The 22,196-nt window shown below is 38.7% G+C and overlaps 2 protein-coding genes across 2 annotated transcripts; one reads left to right on the top strand and one right to left on the bottom strand.

Annotated features, from left to right (window-relative positions):
* Positions 1–7,995: 7,995 nt before the first annotated feature.
* Positions 7,996–14,557, bottom strand: tspan36 (tetraspanin 36). The gene is made up of 7 exons (XM_062417492.1): positions 14,398–14,557; positions 11,034–11,225; positions 10,618–10,692; positions 10,394–10,489; positions 9,561–9,710; positions 9,212–9,295; positions 7,996–8,988 (listed from the first exon to the last, which is right to left on the bottom strand). The coding sequence occupies exons 1-7, from the start codon at positions 14,455–14,457 to the stop codon at positions 8,911–8,913; spliced, it is 735 nt and encodes a 244-aa protein (XP_062273476.1). The 5' UTR covers positions 14,458–14,557; the 3' UTR covers positions 7,996–8,910.
* Positions 14,558–19,008: 4,451 nt separating this feature from the next.
* LOC133979100 (protamine-like protein) lies at positions 19,009–19,882 on the top strand. The gene has a single exon (XM_062417538.1). The coding sequence runs from the start codon at positions 19,085–19,087 to the stop codon at positions 19,637–19,639; it is 555 nt and encodes a 184-aa protein (XP_062273522.1). The 5' UTR covers positions 19,009–19,084; the 3' UTR covers positions 19,640–19,882.
* The last annotated feature ends 2,314 nt before the right edge of the window (positions 19,883–22,196 follow it).

Raw genomic sequence — 22,196 nt, 5'->3', positions numbered from 1 at the left:
CCATTCAAATACATCTATCCGACCTGAGTGGCTTCACACACTCACACTGCACCACAGATGATTAAGTGCCCCATCTCTCTCTCTCTCTCTCTCTCTCTCTCTCTCTCTCTCTCTCTCTCTCTCTCTCTCTCTCTCTCTCTCTCTCTCTCTCTCTCTCTCTCTCTCACTCTCTCTCTCTCTAGGACTCCCAGCAGTACCCTGACCTAAGTTAAACCTGGGCTCTGCAGAAGTGCTGGACTCATTGATCTCTAAACCTGCTGAAGCAGACAGTGAAAAGAAAAGAAGATACAATATCCCTCCTTCAGCTTATTCTGATTATGATAGCTTGATCATGGCTATGGTCATCCATCATCCTGACATGTGCAGGGTTTATGAGAGTAAGCCAGAAAGGAGCCTTTGTTCATATAGTGAATGAGTATTTTTACCCCAACAAGATTGCCACTGCATGTATGGACCCACAATGAGGTGGTAAATAAGTTTATCCAAGTGCAAGAGATTTGTAGATATACACACTGTAGGGAGATGACAGAAGGCTTGAAGATGAAATGTATAAGCTTGTATAAACACATCATCCAGGAGCGGATTTGGGAGTTGATAAGATCCAGGGCTTACATTTTTTTTTTTTTACATGCACAGAATTTAATTTACTGCATTGTATGACTACTGCAAACAATAAGTAGTAGTGATTTATTTTGGTCCTTATGAACAATTTTCCAAAACCAATGCACATAGGAATAAATAAATAACATTTGAAAATAACATTCAGGGCTGCAGTCCCAAAAGCCACCCCATATCTCCACCCCTGACATCATTTCTGTGAAAGTATGAATATGGCTTGTTTATACTTGAAATCAGGAACCTGAATTGACTGGACATTACTGGACATTATGTGATACAATATGCCACTTTTTGCAATATCATTAAAAAGAAAAAAACAGAACATTATGAAAGGTATTCATTTATATTGTCTGTGATTATTTCTAACCACTTTGAAACCTTGACATTGGTTAGATGCAACTTTATCTGTCAGCAATTCAGCTGTCCTGTCACACCACAAAAGTCTACATGTTCACAAGGTCACATGACAAACAAGACCACACTGTAAAACTTTGACATTAAAGGGAAAATCGGCTGTAATTTGTTTGTCACATTCAGACAATTTTGCAGTGAAGTCTTGTAATTCAGTATGTAGTTTCTTACATTCCTCAAATTCAGTCTTGACAACCACTGAAAACAGTATGAACTTTTTGCATTTTGTGGGCTGAAGGCCATTTGTGCATGGGGAGAGCTAAAAAGTAGCAAAAAAACAAAGTTTATCCAGTATATGCAATATCTTACAGCTGTTTGCATTATATTCTGCTGCCCAAATCCCATAGCCTTTGGTTAAAAAAATGTTAGAGATCTTATGAGAGTGAGTACCAGTGAGGGGGAGAGAGAAAGAGAGAATCAGCTCATGGTGAATATAATAATGACTACACAGAGGTGTTACAGCTGCTGGGATTAACCTAGAGGACAGAGTCAGGAGTGAGAACAGGGACCCAGGAGTCACCTAATGTAATGAACCCAGTGTGAAATGCCACACTGAGCTTATGACTCTGTCAATATGAAGAGTAGAGTTACAGGGGCAGTTCTGGATCTCATGTCCCATTCCTGCCCCATTGAATTCCTCATACAGTACATGTAAGATACAAATATGGGACTCCATAGCATCCTGTCTCAGTGATGCGCTCTTTCTCATTCTATGTCATCTTTTAAGATTTTGTTGGAGGCATAGACTGGAAAGCAAAGGTCAATGGGCCTTTTCTGTGTGGGCTTTAAGACTCAAGAGCAATGTAGTCCAGCTCTCTAAATCTGTATCTTCATATTAAATTTTTTGAAACTCATGTTTAACGGTGAGATTTTCACATTTTGTGAATGACACTTCTTCATATTTTGCTTCCACCACTATTTGTTGAGGATTTTATAGTTTTCATTCTTATTTACTACTTTGCAAGACACGTGGTATGTTTTAAAAACTGTTCACAGAAATCACTGTGATGATTAAGTCAAGATGATTGGCTATTGCTTCATTTGTGATTAGAGATGTGGGATTGAAATCAGAGCCCAAACAACAAATTCCTTTATACTGTATGATGCCATGAAGTTGCTTGGACTCAAAGAAATATTTAGCTTTACATCTTTCTTCTTTCTTCTGGGCAAGATGCTGTAAGACAGGTTTGCAGACGGAATGTAGTGAAAAGGAAATTGTCAAATACTTTTGTAACTGTAGAACCTAGAATAATCTTTTTCTAGATATTTGGTGGCAGGGAGGCTTTCAGTAACAAACACCTGCTTAAAATAAATGATTACATCTTTTATTTCCCTTTCAACATTGCTCAGTATTCTTAAAATTACATACTTCTGTCTTAAAGCTATGTTATATTGTCATCTAGGTCAAAACCAGCCCAGTGTGACAAAAACACTACTTGGTGTCGCCTGTGCGTATTTTTAATTTTACTGCATCGACACAGCTTGCCTTTTGTTTTTATACAACAGAAGAAAGCAGAAATTCAACCTGTGAAACCTCAAAAAAAAACCTTTTATAGCATTTTTAAATGTTTGACAATATCTGTGATTTATATTTCTAAATCTATTTCCAGGGGAGTTTTAACATGGGTTTGTACCCAAGGTAAGAGTACAGCAATTAGACACTGAGCTAAAAACTAACAGCAGAAAAGAAAAAGGGCAAAGACAGTGAAGAAAATAAGGAGGAAAAGAAGATGAATGGGAGAAAAAAGGAGCCAGGCCACTTGAATATCTGTTAAGCTGTGAAGATCAAGCTCAGAGAATTACAGATGTAATGTAATGGAAAATAATATGGATAATACTATCATACTGCTGCTGCTCATTTACTCCATTTGATTCTTTGTTCTCTGTGTCTGCAGTGCGTTTCTGTTCCTCTTGTCTGGCTTCCCTCTCTAATTAACACTGATAGCATCTGACAAATGAAGACATCACAGTGTTGGTGCTGGGTGGCTATTTACAGAAAAGACACACACTCTCTCTCACACACACACACACACACACACACACACACACACACACACACACACACACACACACACACACACACACACACACACACACACACACACACACACACACACACACACACACACACACACACACACACACACACACACACACACACACACACACACACACACACACAGGGGCATGTATGTTGTCAGCAGCACCTGCTCCTAGTCTTGACAATATGTGGTCATTATTTATGGGTCTGCCCTGAAAAGAAAGTTGAAGGGGAGAACTACAAATAAGACCTCAATAACATGCTAGTGACCTATTTGTTTGTATTATTGTTTAATAAAAAACAGATAAAAAGTCTGTTGTTTTTCTTATCATACCTAGGAAAAGCATGTGATGCACTTCAAACGCTTGGAAAGTTTGCAGTAAGCAGGGTTCTTTGTTGCTTGTTTGATGTCAAACCTGACATATTTATAACAGAACATTACAAATTCAGAAAATGCGTTTAGTAATAGAGATGTTATGTGGGTCAGATGAAGGAATTCTCTGGACAAGAGTTATTGGATCTCTACAAAGACAGAAACTGCCTGTCTGCCTCTTTGTCTATCTACCTTCAGCACAGAGTGAGCAGCAGCACTGTTTGTGTGTGTGTGTGTGTGTGTGTGTGTGTGTGTGTGTGTGTGTTCTCCTCAGATTACCTCCCTCCTACAGATCCCTGTTTAAGTAGGAAAGGAAATAAATAAATAAGAGGTCAGGCTGAAATTTCCCTGTGACGACATGTGGCCTCGGCTCCCTCTGTGTGTGTTGTGCTGAATGCTTTTCCACAGAGGTGACAGGGCACATCTGTAGGTGTACAGAGATGACTCATAAGGGAATAACAAATGCTACAATGCCACATCTTGCACACAAGCAACTCACACCCCAGCAAATTCAATGCTTTTCAGTTCTTTCTTTTTTACCTTTAAAGGTGACAAAATATGAAGACTGAACACAATGGTTGTTATAAAACAGGGGATAAGATCCGACTCAAACTTCGTGCAGTCTGAGCCAAATGTTTCTCTACAAATAGAATAGAATAGAAATAGAACTACAAAAACGATATTTAAAGATACACTAATTTACTCATGAGGCACAGCTAAGTTGTCACGAGGAGTACTACAACATCTGAAAACAGTCGTACAATGTTTTCTGTAATGTCTTCTCTGGAGGGAGCTTTCCAAAGCTTAAAATATTACCCCCATTATACTGTCATGCTCATCTTTGATTGGAATTGAGACCTCACATTTGTAACAGGAATCCTGTGTTACAAACTGTAGGTGTGGGATTTGGGAAAAATTGACATTGAGGAGGTAGGGAGCATTGAATAAAAGACGATATCTATGGAAAAATAGGATTCAATGTTTTTAGAGTTTCACCAAGTGGCAACTACCTCAGCTTGAGGCTGAGGCCAATGTGGAAGTATCCTAAAATGCAATGTCAATGTCTCCCTGGCTCCAATTGACTCCCATTCAAAAAGTGTCAACTTCTCTCCAGAAGTACTATGTCAGTCATTTTCTTCAACGGGTCATTATGGTCTCAATCGCTAAATTCAAACCCTCTAATAAAGTGTGCTGGCTGTCATTTTGGAAATTATTGCTCCTTTTATAAGAACGCGTGGGCGTTGATTGACAGCTGTGTTGGACAATTTGCTCACACTGACTACAGCACTCCTACTGAATTGTACTATTGTGGCAATATTTTGGTAAGTTTAATTTTACTTGATTACTAGGATATCTGCTCTATTAGCAGATATCATAATCATTAAAGTCTGTGTAAAGTCAATTCATTGATCTACTTCTAAACACATTATACATGTTGGAAAATGGTTACAGAAAACACGTGAAAAGGCTGATAACTATGCAGTTGTGAATTGTGGAGATGGAGCCTTAAACTGTTTCTCATCATTTTTCCTGATTTTCTGAGCCTGCAAAAAACGGCTACACCGTGAAGTAGTGGCATTCCCAGGTGACCTTGGCCCCTCCCCTACTATATAAAATTGAGAGGCCGCTCTCCTCAGTGGTTAACCTGCCTAGTGGCGAGTTATTGTTACTACATCTAACACTACTACTACTACAGGCCACTCACCTCAGTGGTTAACATTGATCAATGTTCCATGCTTGATCATAAATATCCTTTTTTGGATCATCGCTTCATTCGCGCTTGTGACGTCGGGAGAAATTCGCCGCTGATTGGATGTCACAGCGCGATGTCGCCTGAAAAATTACATTTTTCCAACTTTATTCGCGCCCCTTCAGACACTTCAGATGCTTCATTCGCTTCATTCGCACCGCCTGATATGAAATTGCGTGTTATCGCGACATTTACATTGATTTTCTATGTAGACTTGCCGCTCAATTCGCGTCAGACGCTTTTGGTCTGAACGCCCCTTAACACTACTACTACAGGCCGCTCTCCTCAGTGGTTAACCTGCCTAGTGGCGAGTTATTGTAACTACATCTAACACTACTACTACTACAGGCCGCTCACTTCAGTGGTTAACCTGCCTAATGGCTAGTTATTGTTACTACATCTAACACAACTACTACTACAGGTCGCTCTCCTCAGTGGTTAACCTGCCTAGTGGCGAGTTATTGTTACTAGATCTAACACTACTACTACTACAGTCTACAGTTTGCCAGTTAGCTGAGTTAGCAGCTGAGCTAGCAGCAGAAAGCTCTCAGACATAGCGTCCCTGTTTCAGGTAGCAGTGGTGATTTTGATTGACAGGTGACACTTGGTAGGGGGCGGGATTCTAGCGAATTTGGTGGACAGGCCCACAGCGTTTGGGAGCAGAGACAGAGGCTGATTTTTACACAACTTTGAGGCCTAATTTCATATATCTTTTAAAAAATCATTCAAATTGGGTGGTTAACAACACACTTCTGTGGTATGTCAAACTCAGAACACATATTTATTCTTACTTTACACAGACTTTAAATGAAAGTAGCTAGCCCAAGTGTGCACTGCTCGTTGTTTCCAAGGTAGCAGGGCATGTTTCCAGAGCCTGATAGGCAACGCCCCACTTATTTGGCTCCAAAACGGAAAAGATGGCACCCACCAGAAGCTGCAATTTCTAACCATCTCCAATGCAAACAAATGGGTGATATCACGCCTCTCTACATCCATCTTTACATACAGTCTGAGTTTGACTTTTACTAGGGAAGGACTAAAAGCCACAATAATTCAGCCTCTGCTGCTTTAATTTTCACCATTCTTTTAAAAATGTGTCACTTTGAGTGTCCTAACTTTATAGATGTGCAATTCTAAATCACTGAAATACCTCTTTTATTAAAGGTCATGAATGAGCTTTCTGAGCTTCTCTGATAAGTTTGATTGAATTCCCTACATATTCTTTGACAATTTTACGTAAAAAAAAAAACCCATAAGAAACCCATTCACCCAACACAGAAACTATTGACAAATTAAAAAAAATCTTAAATCATAATTGTCTTTACACTACAGCTACACTGCATTCATTGATTTGCATTATTGACTGTATGCACCATTACTGGAAAACAGCGCTATCTTGCTTGCTGCACCACCTGATATCATGGGTTAACACTTGGTAATGTAAAGACAGAGCGAGGGAAGTTGAGGAAACCAAGAGCACAGAACAGAAGACAGATGGGCGGTCTAGGAAAGAGATAGAGTTGCAAATACATCTCAAGTGTAAAACAGAAACAGGTAAGAAGTGAAACATGCGTGACAACAGAGGAAAGGTGAGCCGAGACAACAGACACAAACACAGAGATAAACAGCCATGAGAGTGAAAGGGGGGGGGGGGGGGCAGACAGTTGGGGAAAGAGGGAGGAAACAGGGCTCAGAGCTGACAAGGTTATCTAGCTGTGTGTGTGCCAACTCTGAAAAGGACTGGCCTGTCTAAATGTCAGCACAGCCTGGAGCAGTGAGGATATGCACTGAATAAGATATGCAGTCAAGAGATATGAGAGGGACACAGAATGAGACAAGGCAGCGGGATCATTTATCACTGGACGTTGTCGATAAGAACCACACAGAAATGTTAATTGCATGTAAAACGAATAATTGAAACCCTCGAATGTGAGCAGCAAGTGACATAAAAGTTTAGTGAGAGTCAAGTGAATAAAAAAATTATTGATGAAGGATGTGATTCCTCAAGTTTGAAAGCATTTTGAAATCCTATTTCTGCCAGTTTTTAGACTTGCAGCATTTTAATCTTCAATATATAAACATAATAACTGCATAAATGAATCAACAAAATACGAACTTACATACAGTACAGTGTCTTCTACAACCACTGTAGAAAGTGCTTTAGGGCCTCTTCGCCTCTATGCTCTTCACTTCTACCAACTGCTGGTTTTAACTTTTGACTCTAGCACCCTCTGAAGGAATTTCTTGATTACTGCAGCTGAATACTTTTTTTTTTTTTTTTTTTTTTTAAAGTGATGACTTTAAATTTTGGGGGTGATAGTATGGGATATTTGACTGTTTAAAGGATGTGGACTATGTGGAAGTAACAAGTGTATAAATGTGGTTGGTGGTTCATTCTATCATTAATGGAATATTTTAAGGGATAATTCAACATATATATATTTTTTAACAAACTGAGGGTTAAAATAAGTTTTATCTACAGCCTCATCAATGTGTGACCTTTCCTCTAATCTGTGCTCAAAGATGATTGATGACTATGACACTGCTGGAAGGGTTTGTGTTTTCATTTATCAATATAAATACTGACAAGGCCTGTGTTAGAAGAACACTCCTACTTTCTACAGTATGTGTATGATACTGAGGGCCTCTTTATCAGCAGAGTCAGAAGGTGAGAGAGAGATAACCAACATAGGTCATGTTTACCATGATGTTCTGAATGTACACTGTTTAATAGATATGTGTTGGAAAACAACCCGAAACCAGTAAAGTTTGACCATAAAACACATCATGGTGATATTATCACAGGATTAGACAGATTTATTTGGTTTTCCCATTCACTTTATAATAAAAATGGATGCAAAATGTGTGCATCCCATTTATAAAGACCAACTGAATATTGTACGCTGAAAAATGTTACACGTACATAATGCTATACTAGAGTGTGATAGAACTACACCAGACTTTCTATTATTGTGAAATGTTTTAATTTAGAAACACAATAAACACAACCAAAGTCAAACTATGTATAACTGTAACTCAGTTCAGTAGAGATAACTGACCTTTATATATATATATATTCAATCATTCAGTTAAGCTATACATATTGCAACCCTAAATAAGGCAATAAACCGCTATTCTTTTGTTGACCACCAAGAAAAGCTTAACAATATAGTTTGACGTCCATCATTATAGTACATTCCAGAGAATAATACCATGTAAAAGAATATTTGCATGATGCAGCAGAGTGATAAGGCTCTGCAAAATTTCCAAGAAGACTTCATGTCCAAAATAGTTTTCTGCTCTGTCATATGTTCTCTCTTTGGATGTCATAGCAGCTGCTCTAGGCTTACAGTCAGCATTAAAAACTAAAATCTGAATTTTCAGAGAGTAAACAAAACCCTTTAATGGGGATCAACATCTTCTATTATTTATTTATTTTTAAATGGTCTCATATGTTACGATAAAAGGAGGTAATAGGTGGAAACTTCAGGAACTGTGTAATAAAAATAGCACAACGACAGGTAAGAGGAACATTTGTTGCCGATTTGGTGCTTTAGACAAGGTTTGCCACTTGTGTAAAGTTTATATACCATTATTAAAACAAAACTTGGATACTTCAAGACATTGCAGAATGAGGATGTCTGTTAGCTCCTAACAAGTGCTCAGCAAACCTAGTGGAGAAAAACGAGAAAGTGGTAGGTGGTTGCAGGGAGAGTCTCAAGCATAAAGAGGCTGGTAGCCGCTCCTCTGGCTAGTTTTACAGGTGATCACACATACGCTCAGCATCCCAAAGAACTGCAACATGAAAGACAAAAGTAATCAGACACAAACCCTCAAAATGTAAAAGCTCAAAATGGTATGTGACGAGATGAAAAAAGTTGGGGGTGTAAAGACAATATAGAGTATAATGCGAATCCTCATTCTTTTCCAAAAGAGGCTCAATATGTTGCATCGACGTGATGTGCAGCTCATTGCGCTGACAGCGTGTGCTGGTTATACTGACAGGTGTCGTCCTTACCTTGATGATGGCAAAGCCCAGAATGACCAGCATGGCATAACCCAAAACACCCTGTAGGAGGCGCTCCAGCTTGGCCTCACAACCCTAAAATACATGAACAAGCACAGTGTGAGAACACACCAACCCACTACAGATGGAAAATAATAAAGGCTTAATGTTAAGTCATAAAAACATAAAAAATGGTAAAAAAACCCCCAAACAAACATTAATTCAACATAAGATAGGTCATTTTGCAAAGTCTCCTTAGCAGAAACATATACACATAAACAATAATTAATCCCAAACACAACAATAAATATGAAAAGGTTACTTAAGAATACAAAGATCCTGATGATACAGTATGATTTACCTCTACATTAAGCAGGTCCGGCTGATCCACTCTGCCAGTGCACTGGGTGGTGCTGTTCTTACAGCACGACACAGGCACTGTGTTGTTGTGGCTTCTAAACCAGGTAGTGTTGGACCAGCTGGTGTAATTCTTAATACCACAGCACTTCAACTGCATAAAGTGAGAACAGACAGCAGTTAATATAGAACCCAAAAAGAGTCCAAAATATATGACAATGAAAAAAGTGAAAAGAAAAGAGTGACACTGTGTGAGAGGGAGTTGCAGGGAAATAAAGACATTATTTCTCTATAATGTTCAGTGACTTATAAAGGTGTTTTAGGGATGTGTGAAGTCTCATATATATTTTTAACAACAATCAACTTCCTTTATCTTCTACTTCAGTGAGTCATTTCCTACATGTCCCACAATGAAAACCCCAGACTTGTGAACGTGTTGCATGTAGAGCTTGCACAGGTAGACAGCAGTAGCTTTTGTTTGCTCACATTATTAAGGACTATTCTCTCACAATTCATTTTAGCTATTGCAAATATTAAGGCATCACACAATATATACATCATAAAACTTAAAATATTTTAGGAAAGACTGTACCTTTTCCTTTATTTTTTTGCATTAACACACAAGACAACTTTGAAAAACAGTAATTTGTTGTGATAGTTGTTGGTGTTTTAGATTGACCTTTTTCTCTGAAAGCAAGAGACAGAAAGACGATGTTGAGTAAAACGAAAGAACAAGAAAAGGGAAATGAAAGCAAACTCTAAGGGCGCAAGCCAAGCAGATAAGGTTGAAGAGAATGAAAATCAACATGAGAATGATTTGTCAGCTATAACACTAACCTGAGTCTGAAGGTAGTCCACAGCTGTGGTCTCAGGATCCTGTCCATCGTACTTTGCAAAGGTGTCACTCATAGAGTGCTCCAGGTCTCCATTTATCTGGACAGACAAAAGAAAAATACAAATAGTATAAAAATGTTCCAGAGCAGATTTAACATGATGGTTTTTATATAATTTACTGTCAGCGGTAAACATTTTGTGACAGAGTACACCTATATGTGACTCACCTTTCCTTGGTAGATGAAGCTCAACACCAAAGCGGCCACCTCAGCTGCAAAAATCACCATGATGATCAGAAAGAACTAGACAAGAGAGAAAGAGAAAGATATGTGAGAATATCAAGTAAAAATACTATGAATCAAAAGTAAATTTCACAAATTAAGAAAACCAAAATGAAACATCAAAGACAACAACTATAGTAGTAACTGAAATGACAAGTTTTCTTCTGCATTTCCATCTATGGACTCAACAGTTGTCCATGCAAGAGTAAATAAATTCCTCTTCTCAATGCTTCACTCTCCTTTTCCCTCTGGCTCACACACACACACACACACACACACACACACACACACACACACACACACACACACACACACACACACACACACACACACACACACACACACACACACTTCTCACTTACAAAGCTGAGGCCGACTTTGGATTCTCGGAGTGTGGCACAGCATCCAACCAGACCGAAAATGAACATCACCACGCTGACGCCGATGATGATAGCGGCAGGGATCAGTGTGTACTTGTCCTGGATGAAACTGTTAAAGTTGTCATAGCTCCTGATCACATAGGCACCAACGTAGGCCAACGCTGCTCCTGCAGCCTGCCAGGGTAAGAAAAAAGCAACACAATATGTCAGAAGTGTCCCATTTATGATTGTCGAGTTAACATTATGGTTTACAGAGGGAATATTTAACATGGCGAATAAAGAAAAAAGTAATGATCCCACTGAAATAAAGATAATTAATGCTACATTCACTATTAGATTGTTAACATCTGAATGTGCTGACCTTTTAAAATGATAAAACAGAAGGGGGACTTTAACTACAGTCTACTGTCCTATTTTGGATGTTTTCGACTCTAGCAATTTAGGTTTGCACTAGATGATTCAACTTAAAACCTCAACATACATTGAGTTCACTCTTAACAAAGCAAGGTACTGTAGAGATTTGTTGAGAAAGAGATTTGTCGTATATCTGCTGTTGTATATCTGCTGTTTCTTCTCTCTTCGTGCAGCTGAAAGCATTGCGTTCATATTCTGTACGTTATATAGCAAGAAACTGAGAGAAAAGAGCTATGTTTAACCTTCTGCAGTAGGGTCCGAAAGACTGAGACCACTTTTCCATTCTTGAATAGCACACTTTTGGACTCTACTGTATGAATAGGGATTTGAGAAACACACATCAGTCATATGGTCCTATTCTGTAAAAATGACATAGTTATAGAAGAGAATGGTAGTCTGCCTGTAGTCATGTATATCATCAAATTAAAAATGAGAACAAAGACCCTTGTTAGAGATTTGTTACCTCTTATTATCTGCTGTGATCGCGTGATGAACACAAGTTGTAAAGGTTACCAACAGTCCCAGTTAAATCACACCATCATCATGACTTTTTTGTCATGCCTCAGTAATGAGGTCATCAATCATGAGACTTCATATGTGGTATGAAACAAGTCTGACCACAGGGATTGTTTTAAAAATCTAATTTTATTACATTTTATTACTCATTTTGTAACATGACACAGTTATTTATTCAGTTTACAGTATCTGTCTGCCAATCTAATCTCTAAACCCTCTTCAAAAATAAAAACAGCTGTTACAAAAACAAAGTCTGAAGTATTAATCTCATTATCGGTGCTCCTGACTTCCCTTTGCCCTTTGAAACTCCCTGTCAGACTGGATTCCAATACTGGTCTGTGATAAAAGGAGACAATGAAAAATAAATGACGAAAAAGCAAAATCTACAACTGATTTCACATATCGGAGGGGGGAGTGATGAAAGTTACAGAATTAACAGATATCATATGCAAGTAAATTATTGTTTTAGATGAAGCCACTGTTTTTCTGTTGAAAAAGTCAGAAATACCCCTCCATGTGTGACTGCGAATCAGCGTCACTTTCAGTATTACTTCCCGTTTTACATTATGTGCTTTTGTTTGTTCTTAATGATTGGGAATGTGTATTTTACTTGGCCTAACAATCATTCATCCTTCAGTTCTGTCTCATGACTCACTTCTCTTAATCACTCCATAGTCACGGGATCCCTGTGGGGTAGTTACTCCATACCCCCCCCCCCCCCCCCCCCCCCCCCCCCCCACACTTCTCACCCCTAATCTTTCCAGAAACTCTGATCTTGTGCCTAAGAAGCAGCACAAAGAGGCTTACACAGCGTATAGCGTTCATGCACTGTGCCACCTCTGTGGAATGTGAAGAAATCTCTGTGGGTGATATTTCTTGAACTGCAGGGATGACATTTGAGTGTGGCAAATGCACTGGAACTATATTTTAGTCCAGGTTTCAGGGCAGACATTATGTTACTTTTGCAAATTTGAAAAAAGAACAGCCATAGCATATATGTTCATGTGCTTAGGAACAAATTAACTTCTTAAACTCTAGATTTTCTCCTTAAATCACTTCTTAGTTTGTCCAATTTAGAAAAAATACATATTTTTCCGCCCAGTATTGTAGTTGTTCAGTTGATCTTTTTATACTAATTTTCTCTATATTCAGGCCTCAGGTTTGGTAACTTTGGGATCTTCACTAGAAGTTGGTTTACTCAGTATTTAGCTAGAATAACTTGGCTTTCAAAATATGGACTTGCCAGTGGATCAGACAGTGCTTGAGTGGTTAATTTGATATTTTCAAAGTTTTCGAACTAATCTGTCTTCTGCTAAAGTTACAGTCAGTCCTCTTTACCAATGAACTCAAGTCAAGGCCAGTCATTCTGGCAGTGATTTAAAAAAGCCCCAACAATAAAATTTGATGATGAGCAGTAGGGGCTTTCCCTATTGTTAGTAGAGAAAGTGGTAATCCCACAACACACTGATGTTTAAGACTCTATGTACTAATACATGGACTTTGGTTGTCCATGTATGATGTGTGCCCTACATTTTTCATTAACAGTAAGTAAACATGACATACTACATAATTGGGCTACAACTTTATGAGTTTCTACTTTGAAACTAGAAACCTTTGTTGTATGTGACATATTTTTGCCATATGGTAGGGAAATGCTGTGTGTCTATTACCTAGCAAGTTAAAAAAAACACAAAAAAACAATAGCTGGACTTTGGAATATGAGTAGGTGATAGCAAACAAGAGAGTAGAAAGAGATAAACCGTTACCTGTATTCTCCTTTGCAAACACACACAGACACACATACTCTCTCACAGTAATCTAATTACAGAGATACACAAGTTTACTGGGCTTTTTGAAAACCAATTTTTCCTCTAAATGACAGACAGGAGGGCTGGCAACTGTTTGCCAGTGGGGTCAAATGAGGAAAGAAACCTTGCATTAGCAAACATTAGGCGACTCTACATCTTACCTTGACTAAAAGCCACAGACTAAATTAACTCTGGTCACACTTTGATTGTGAGTCAGAGATCACACCCGGCTGTCTCACAGTGTTACAGTAAATATCCGGTCAGCTAATATTCCACTGAACTGTGCTGGACTGAAATTCACATTAGGCTACTGGAAAATGTTACACATAGCTTTGTGTAATATGAAGAATGTACTTGGCAGATGAGGACTATGTTGAGGTACAGTCAAAATGAGGAAGTGCAGTACAGTGAAGGCAGGCAATGAGGCAGGCTAACATGATGTTTACCAAAACGTTTCATGTGTATGGTGTAAAACTTTATACACACATGATACAATAATAATAAACAGCGATGATTTACATAAAATGACAAGTCACCAAACCCGCATCCTAGAAAGCACGTCTGTATAAATTAATGTATCTGCAGGTGGAGTAAATGCCACAACTTACCCAAAATACCAAGCTGAGAAAGAGGAGGACGGTCTTTGATGTGATTATTCCGCAGTCCATGTTGCCTGACAGAGGTGAAGGAATGAAGGGATGTGGAGTCGCTGCGATCCAATTTTTATCTGCAAGACGCCGAGCTGCTGCTGCTGCGCTGGTCACAAGTTTTCTCAATCTGTCTGCCTACGGTGATCACATGGTCACATGCTTCGTGGAGGAGAACAGAACAGGTTCTACATCATTCCTGTTAGGGGGGGGTCACATCATCCCACAAACACACCACTCCTACAAAGAGAAAAAATCCACAGTAAAAGAATAAAATTGTGATGCGTGTTGAAAATTATTTATTGTGGTTTAAGTGAGCTTCTTGACAAACATTTAAAAAATGTTAATACTGAGACATTAACACACTTTTTGTGTCAGTTGTTAAAACTTCAACTATGGCCATTCTCTCTGGTGAATTTAGTCTGTTGAGGCGTTTTACTTCTACAGTAAAAAAAAAAATCCTAGTTATTCATTAGGCTACACAAGAACATATGACTCTCATCACATGAATGTAAGACTGTCATAAACCCGTGGATTCATTGAATGAAAATGTCCTGTGGACAGTCAATGACAATGAAAGAAAAGATTCAGATCTTCATGAGCACCTTCTGAGAACACTGGAGGAATAAATCACAGTAGATACTTATTGTTACAAAACAACAGCTTTATAGGGGCAACTAGGGGCCTTTCATCTGTTCAACTGAATGACTCAGTTGACAGTGGCCCTCACTGGAGGATGTGATGAATACTGTTGATTTAAACCACATTTAACAGCCCATTTACTTACTACGGAAGTTTGAAGGAACACAGCGCAATACACATATAAGTTCCTTGCCTTATATGCCCTGCTACAAATTATACATATATATATATGTACATATGTATATAGGACTGTAGTAGTAGTACTGGAAGAACTGACATTCAGATACTGGTCTACATGCTAGTCATGACCTTATTTCTTTGGATATTAATGCAGCTCTCTGTTAACATACATCTTTGTACTTGAATACTTGGACTGCTTGGAAATGTACAACATCAACAGGATACTAACAGCCAGTGGCGTGCACAGACTTTTTGAAGGGCAGGGGCAAAAAGAAAAAAAAGGGCACATACAGCGCGCTCTCGCCACTGAAGAGGGCACTTTAGCGAACGTTTTTGCCACCCAAGAGGGCAGTTGTATTTTGCCAACCAGGAGGGCCCCTTAGCACGCGTTTTGTCTCCCAAGAAGGTACTTTAGCGCATCAAGAACTTCATCAAGAACTCAATGGGGCTGTGGAAAATGACTCTGGACATCAATTCAAAGCAAAGTGCACAAGTTGCCATCAAGTGCGGCATATACAGGGATGCAAACAGGTAAGGACTAAAAAAGCTGAGTACATAATGCGCGGGGGCGGAGGGGCACTCACACTCACAGCATATATATAGATAAAGTTATTTAAATTATTATGATTTATAACATATTGCCAATAAAATAAAAGTAAATTGCAAGAATCCTATATCACACAAGTAGAACAACACACTTCTAATTTGATATTACAAATCCAGTGATCCAATGTTTCCTACAGAATTTTGAGAGACTATGGTCATTGGACCTCAGTCCAACCCTGTAGGGGGGGCAGGGGGCATGCTCCCCGGAAGAAAATGTTGTACATTTTTAAATCAAATACATAATTCTGGTGCACTCTGAGAGCAACATTAAGAGGTTATATCTATAAAAAAAATATTTGTGCTTTAGTAATTTAATTACTGTATACAACCAAGATTCAGGAGTACATCAGAAAAATTGCCCCCAAAGATGAGATGAATGCCTTAGGCAGCAGAAACCCAATAATGCAGAGGAGGAAGATGAACCATCATGGAGGGACAAGCCCCTGCACGGTATGTACCATCGGCAGATAAAAGAAGTGGTTATTATCAAAAAATCGTACCAGTGGCTGGAAAACGCTGGTCTGAGAGACAGCACAGAAGCACTAATCATGGCAGCACAAGAACAGGCATTTAGTACAAGATCAATTTGGTGGGGTTTTACCACACCAGACAGGACCCAAGGTGCAGGCTGTGCAAAGATGCTCCTAAGACAGTTCAGCACATAATAGCGGGGTGTAAGATGCACGCAGGAACAGTGTACATGGAATGCCATAACCAAGTGGCTGGCATAGTGTACAGGAACATCTGCACTAAGTATGGGCTGGAAGTCCCTAGGTCAGGATGGAAGACACCTCCTAAGGTGGTTGAGAATAGCAGAGTAGTGATCATGTGGGACTTCCAGATCCAGACTGACAAACTGGTGACCGCTGAAATCCTGAGTGAGAGCAACATCAGGAAGAAGGAATACGACAAGCTCGAAAAACATCAAGGGCTGAATGAGGAGCTGGAAAAAGATGTGTGAACTTTCTTTTACTCTTACTTTCATTTCTTTCCTTTCTCTCTTAAATATACAGTAGTTAAATATAGAAACCTCAACAACCTGAACTGAAAACAGTTTCAATAACTCTTTTCTCATGGAAGTAAAACTTGTTGTTTTATTATGACAATATGTCAGTCACACCTACACCAAACCTGAGCTGTGTACAGTATAAACAGTGTTAAAGCAGGTGAAACGGTTTAGGTAAAGGAGTTTTTCTCTTGGTTTTCATTAAGATTACAGATAGATTGCAGATTAAATGATTATAGATCTGAACTAATACTCTTCTCACCCCAACTCCAGTGTGAGCTTTCTTCATTACATATTTATTCAGTGAGTGCCAAAATGTAAGTCAAGAGGGAACTGACTTCCCGCTGAAAATCATATTCATCATGATGTTGAAATATGTGCTATGTGTGTGTACGCTCATTGGATGTTTGTGTGTAACAGGAGGAGGCGCTATCAGTGCACTACAGAAGGCAAGGTTTGACAATTATCTCCCTCCCTCACACATACACAAAACACACTCTACTTTTCTTTATAAAAGAAAGAAACAAATAGAGGAAAGTTTGCTTATGCAATAAATGTGTTGTTTTACAATATTGGCTGTTCTATGACAAAATAAAACCAAACCAAATATAAATCCATCTCTATATGTCTACTGGTCATTTCGAATTTGAAACAAATAACATCAAAGATATTGTTCAAGTTTTCAGTTTAATTGTTGCATCAGAATTTAATAAAAATGAGGTTAAAAGTTTTTTAAAGGCATCTGTAATATGCATAACATTGCAACCTGCTATTTGAAATTAATAAACAGGCTATAAAGACTTCTATTACTGCCAAACACTTGATTTCATCAATAATCTTTGTAAATGCAACTGAAATCAGGCCTTTGATTACATAATATATGGAAATACACCTCAAACTTGTTGATTGTGCCTTCAGTTAAACAATTAAATATGCAGCATTAAACACATGCAGAAGAACACAACATTTCTAAATAATATAAATGCTATTTTATGTTTGGAGTATGATTAATGAATTAATGGTCTCTGACTGAATACATATTTAAAATAGTCTAAAATCCTACATCATACTATTCATACTAAATGCACTACATGGTGATCTGAATGTGTAGTGCAGTTTGGCATTAATGCATTGATTCCTTTGCGCTTGATTTAATTAATCTATTTTCTACGAAAAGGACACAGTCCATTAAAGGCTCATAATGAAATGATGAAGTCTTAGCCTTACATGTCACCATGTCCTGGATAAAGCGATTACAATGGCTGTCAAATCGTAGTCTGATCTGGCGTTTTTAAAGTAATAATCAGATTTTTAAAAGAAAATATACGCATAAGATGAATATATCCTTCACTGGTGATTTCTTAAATAGTGGGAAGTTTAAAAAGGCCCGCGAATTTATATCTTAAATTCGTTTTTCCTGTTGCCCCTCCTCACAGGCTGATAACTCTTGTTTTGGCCGAGGTCCATCTCCCTCCATACAGCAAAGACAAATAGTACAATACAGCAATACCAATGGTAATATTTTATGCGTATAATCACATAAAAATGTACTTTTAGTAATCAAACGTCATCATTTCACCTAAAAACAGTCCTGCTGGAATCCTGGAATTTACTTTTATTTTGAGTTCACTGTATAATGGGTCTGATGGACAACTGTGTTTCTTTGGACAACTTTAAATTAATTTAATTAGCAAAAACAGCTTAAATTAAATTAAATTCTGCAGGCAATATATCAGACACATTACTATTTGTGCATTTTTAATTTGAAAAGTTTGTACTACATTGTTTAGATGGTGTACTCTTACTGAAATGTTCAAAATACACATTCTAAAATTATGCTTTACAACTACCAGTGTTTAGTTAAGCCACAAACTTTAATATAATTGATAAAATCCCCAAACTATATGCATATATAGGCAAATAAGTTCATGCTGATTCTTATTATGTGCTTCTCGTATGGATATTAAACATTTTAAGCATGATTTTTACAGAATAATCCAGCTGGAGAAAACACAAACTGTACCAAGTTTGTGGAAGAAGAGGAGAGTCGCACTTTGGTGGCGGGGCTCACCCTACACGGTTCTCATCAGGGCTATATAAACCCTGAAACTGTCAAGAGGGCAAACAGAGATAACACTCTGACCCCCGGCGCACTCTCTCTCTCTCTCTCTCTGTGAACCTCACTCACTGGATCCTGGTATTAGAGCTTCGACAATGTCTTCAGCTGTGATTCCTTATACCTTGTCGGCTCCGGCCAAATCTCCCAAGAAGAGAGCCAGGTCTCAGAAGAAGAAGACTGGTCCCACAGTGTCAGACCGGATACTGAAGGCCGTGTCCGCGTCCTCAGATCGTGGTGGCGTGTCCCTGGCAGCACTGAAGAAGGCTCTGAAGGCAGGTGGATACGACGTGGTGAAGAACAAAGCCAGAATCCTCACCGCTATTAAACGTTTGGTGATCAACAAATCCCTGGTCCAAATCAAGGGCACCGGGGCATCGGGCTCCTTCAAGCTAAACAAGAAGGCCCCCAAACCCAAAAAGAAGGTGGTTAAGAAGAAGCCGAAGGCGAAAAAGGTCAAGAAGACAAGAGCCAAGAAAGCAGCCGGTGCCACACCAACCAAGAAGTCACCAAAGAAAAAGAGGAAGGCAAAGAGTCCTAAGAAAGCCAAGAGGCCCGCTGCAGTCAAGAAGCCCAAGAAGCCAAAGAGTCCCAAGAAGACCAAACGCAAGGCCGCCAAATCTACCAGAACCAGGGGTGCAGCCAAGAAGTAAAAACTCTCAGACTGAACTCTAAATGCTGCCCAAAAGCGTTTCTGGTTGCTTTTGATTTCTATGTGGACTATACCTCTGCATTCCAAGAGCTTGAGTGTGCTTTTTTTTGTTTTGTTACAGTTTTTCTATAATAGAAAAATATTGAACCGCTGTTTACACTCCTCTCGCTGTCCCCATCTGCCATGGTCTTTACTGAATTGACATTGCATTTGTGTGGGAAAAATAAAACTATTTTAATTTGAAGCACCTGTCCTCTGACTTTTTTGAACAAAATATGACGGGATATACATTCACTGTCCTGGAACTCTTTGGAAAATAATGTTGTACACAATATGAAACTGAGAAAAGTCAAACTTAACCGAGCCTTTATACATCATGTTTCAGCCAGTATTTAATTTTTCATTTCAGTTCATTTGTCTTTTCCAGTAGTCATATCACCACTTAGTTCAAGGTCTCAGAGCTAAAAGAGCTGTTTTATTGTATTGAACGCAAGGGTTTGTTAACATGTGACTAATCATGCACGTTTTGTGTACTCAAACACACTATTTTGGCGCATGTTTGCTTAAAGTTTAATCCGTTTGATTACGTCACGTAAGAGAACGCCCAAGAGTGCGCGTAACGTTTTTGAGTGATGCTAATAACAGTGTCATTACGCACCGTTACGCACAGGGAGCAAAGCGTCTGTAGCCCTGTCTATTCACACATACGATACAAACAGCAACTGTGGTCACAAATTACCTTGAATATAACACGTCTATGTGGTTGAACCTGCATTACAAAACCACAAACTAATGTTGTTGAACATCTGGTTTGTTTGTTTGTTTTGTTTACAGAGAGTCCAATCATAGATGGATATCAAAAGAAGATAATTGGGTGGGACCAGGTTGGTCATACATCAGCGAGTGATGACACTCGACAGCTGGCAAAACGCAGCTAATCATCACTGACAACAGTGAGGCTTGAGGGGTGTGACAAGCTGTGTTCGTTGGGTTTTCCTCTTATCTTCAGCAGAAAAAAACAGAACTGGGGTTCAGCGCGGGTGAAGCAATGGGATTGCCCAGCTGATGACTATTGACATGCCGTCCTCATCCAAGATTATGAGGAAATTAAAGACAGCAGAAGAGTTAATAGTGCTTTCTCTGAGTGAGTTTTTGGCATGAGAAAGGTAGTGGTGCAAAGAGATGGAGCTACCACTGACAATAGGTGAAATCAATAAAGCATATACGAAAAAGGATTAACGTGTTATGATCCATGTTCATACATAACTGATAATCGTGATACTACATGCTGAAGTAGTGGGATGTTGAACTCTTGAGTGAAGGTGTTTTATACTGAGTGTATGTGGAGTTCATCAGTCGTAAAGGTTCATATTGCCACCTACTGGATGGATTCAGAAACAATTAATTCACTGGAGAGTCAGGAAGGAGTGCTGGCAGTTGACATCCTCATAACGGTCATATTTTACTGTACTGTAACAAGTAAAGCGTGGCAACCATTAAACTATTTTTAAAAAAGTATGTTCTTTTTATATCCAGCCGACCCATTGGAGGGAAGGGAATGGTCAGAGGTAATCTTTTATTGCCCATGATTGATTTATGCAAAATCAATTGCAAACAAAGTTCACACAGGTGATATGACAAAACACTTCAGGTAATTTCTTAGCACAGTGTTCTAAACTAACATTGCACTTTGATCTAATTCCTCAGTACTATTTCATGGTTGGAAAAAATGTATGGTTGGCAGTGACTCAATCAGAAATTCTCTGGACATTCCGGATGACGGTGGCTCATGTGACATAGTACAAACATGTGAAAACACCGCCACTTCCTTTTTTAAAAAATCAGGTATTGCTTTCATATCTGCTTTTAGGTCTCTTTAATAAAAGGAAGTCAAGAGAGCAAAAATGTACCTTGAAAAACAAACCCTGAAATAGAATACCAGTATACTTATCAACCAAAGTGTTAGCCTGGCTCCCTCAAACTCTGCTAGGTCTAGGTTAAGCTGTTTTCTTTTCTTTGTTTAAATCAGGCTTGCTTTAATATCTGCTTTTAGTTCTCTTTAATAAAAGGAAGTTAGAGAGCGAATTTTACTTTGAAAAAAAATCCTGGAATAGAATACCAGTACTTATCAAGTGTTAGTACGATTCCCTCAAACTCTTCTAGGTGTAGGTTAAGCTTAAATTTACATTTCAGTTTTTCTTGGTCTTATCACCCTCACTCTTGTTGGGACGCTGGCTTTCTTTGTTTCATTTTCTCATTTTTCTTTAAAATGATAGTTTATTTTTTCATAGGGGAATACAGAATTGCATTACACCCAAAATAAAAATATAGTTACTGTTCATGATTTTTTTTTTTACAAGTGAATGCACCCCAAATCCTCCAGTGTGCACAGTGTGTTCTAATGTTAAAGTTTAAAAACTCTTGGCATAAGAAGTTTCTTATGACTTCCGCATATTACTCTCAGGTTATTTCAGGACACTGTAGTTTTATCAGCAAAGGAAACAGACAGAGAGAGCAGACACCATATCACAATGCAAGTTCCACAGAGAGCTGTGTAA

The sequence above is a fragment of the Scomber scombrus genome, chromosome 4 (genome assembly GCF_963691925.1).
Source record: "Scomber scombrus chromosome 4, fScoSco1.1, whole genome shotgun sequence".
Classification (NCBI taxonomy): domain Eukaryota; kingdom Metazoa; phylum Chordata; class Actinopteri; order Scombriformes; family Scombridae; genus Scomber; species Scomber scombrus.
This window is presented reverse-complemented; position numbering and strand designations above follow the sequence as displayed.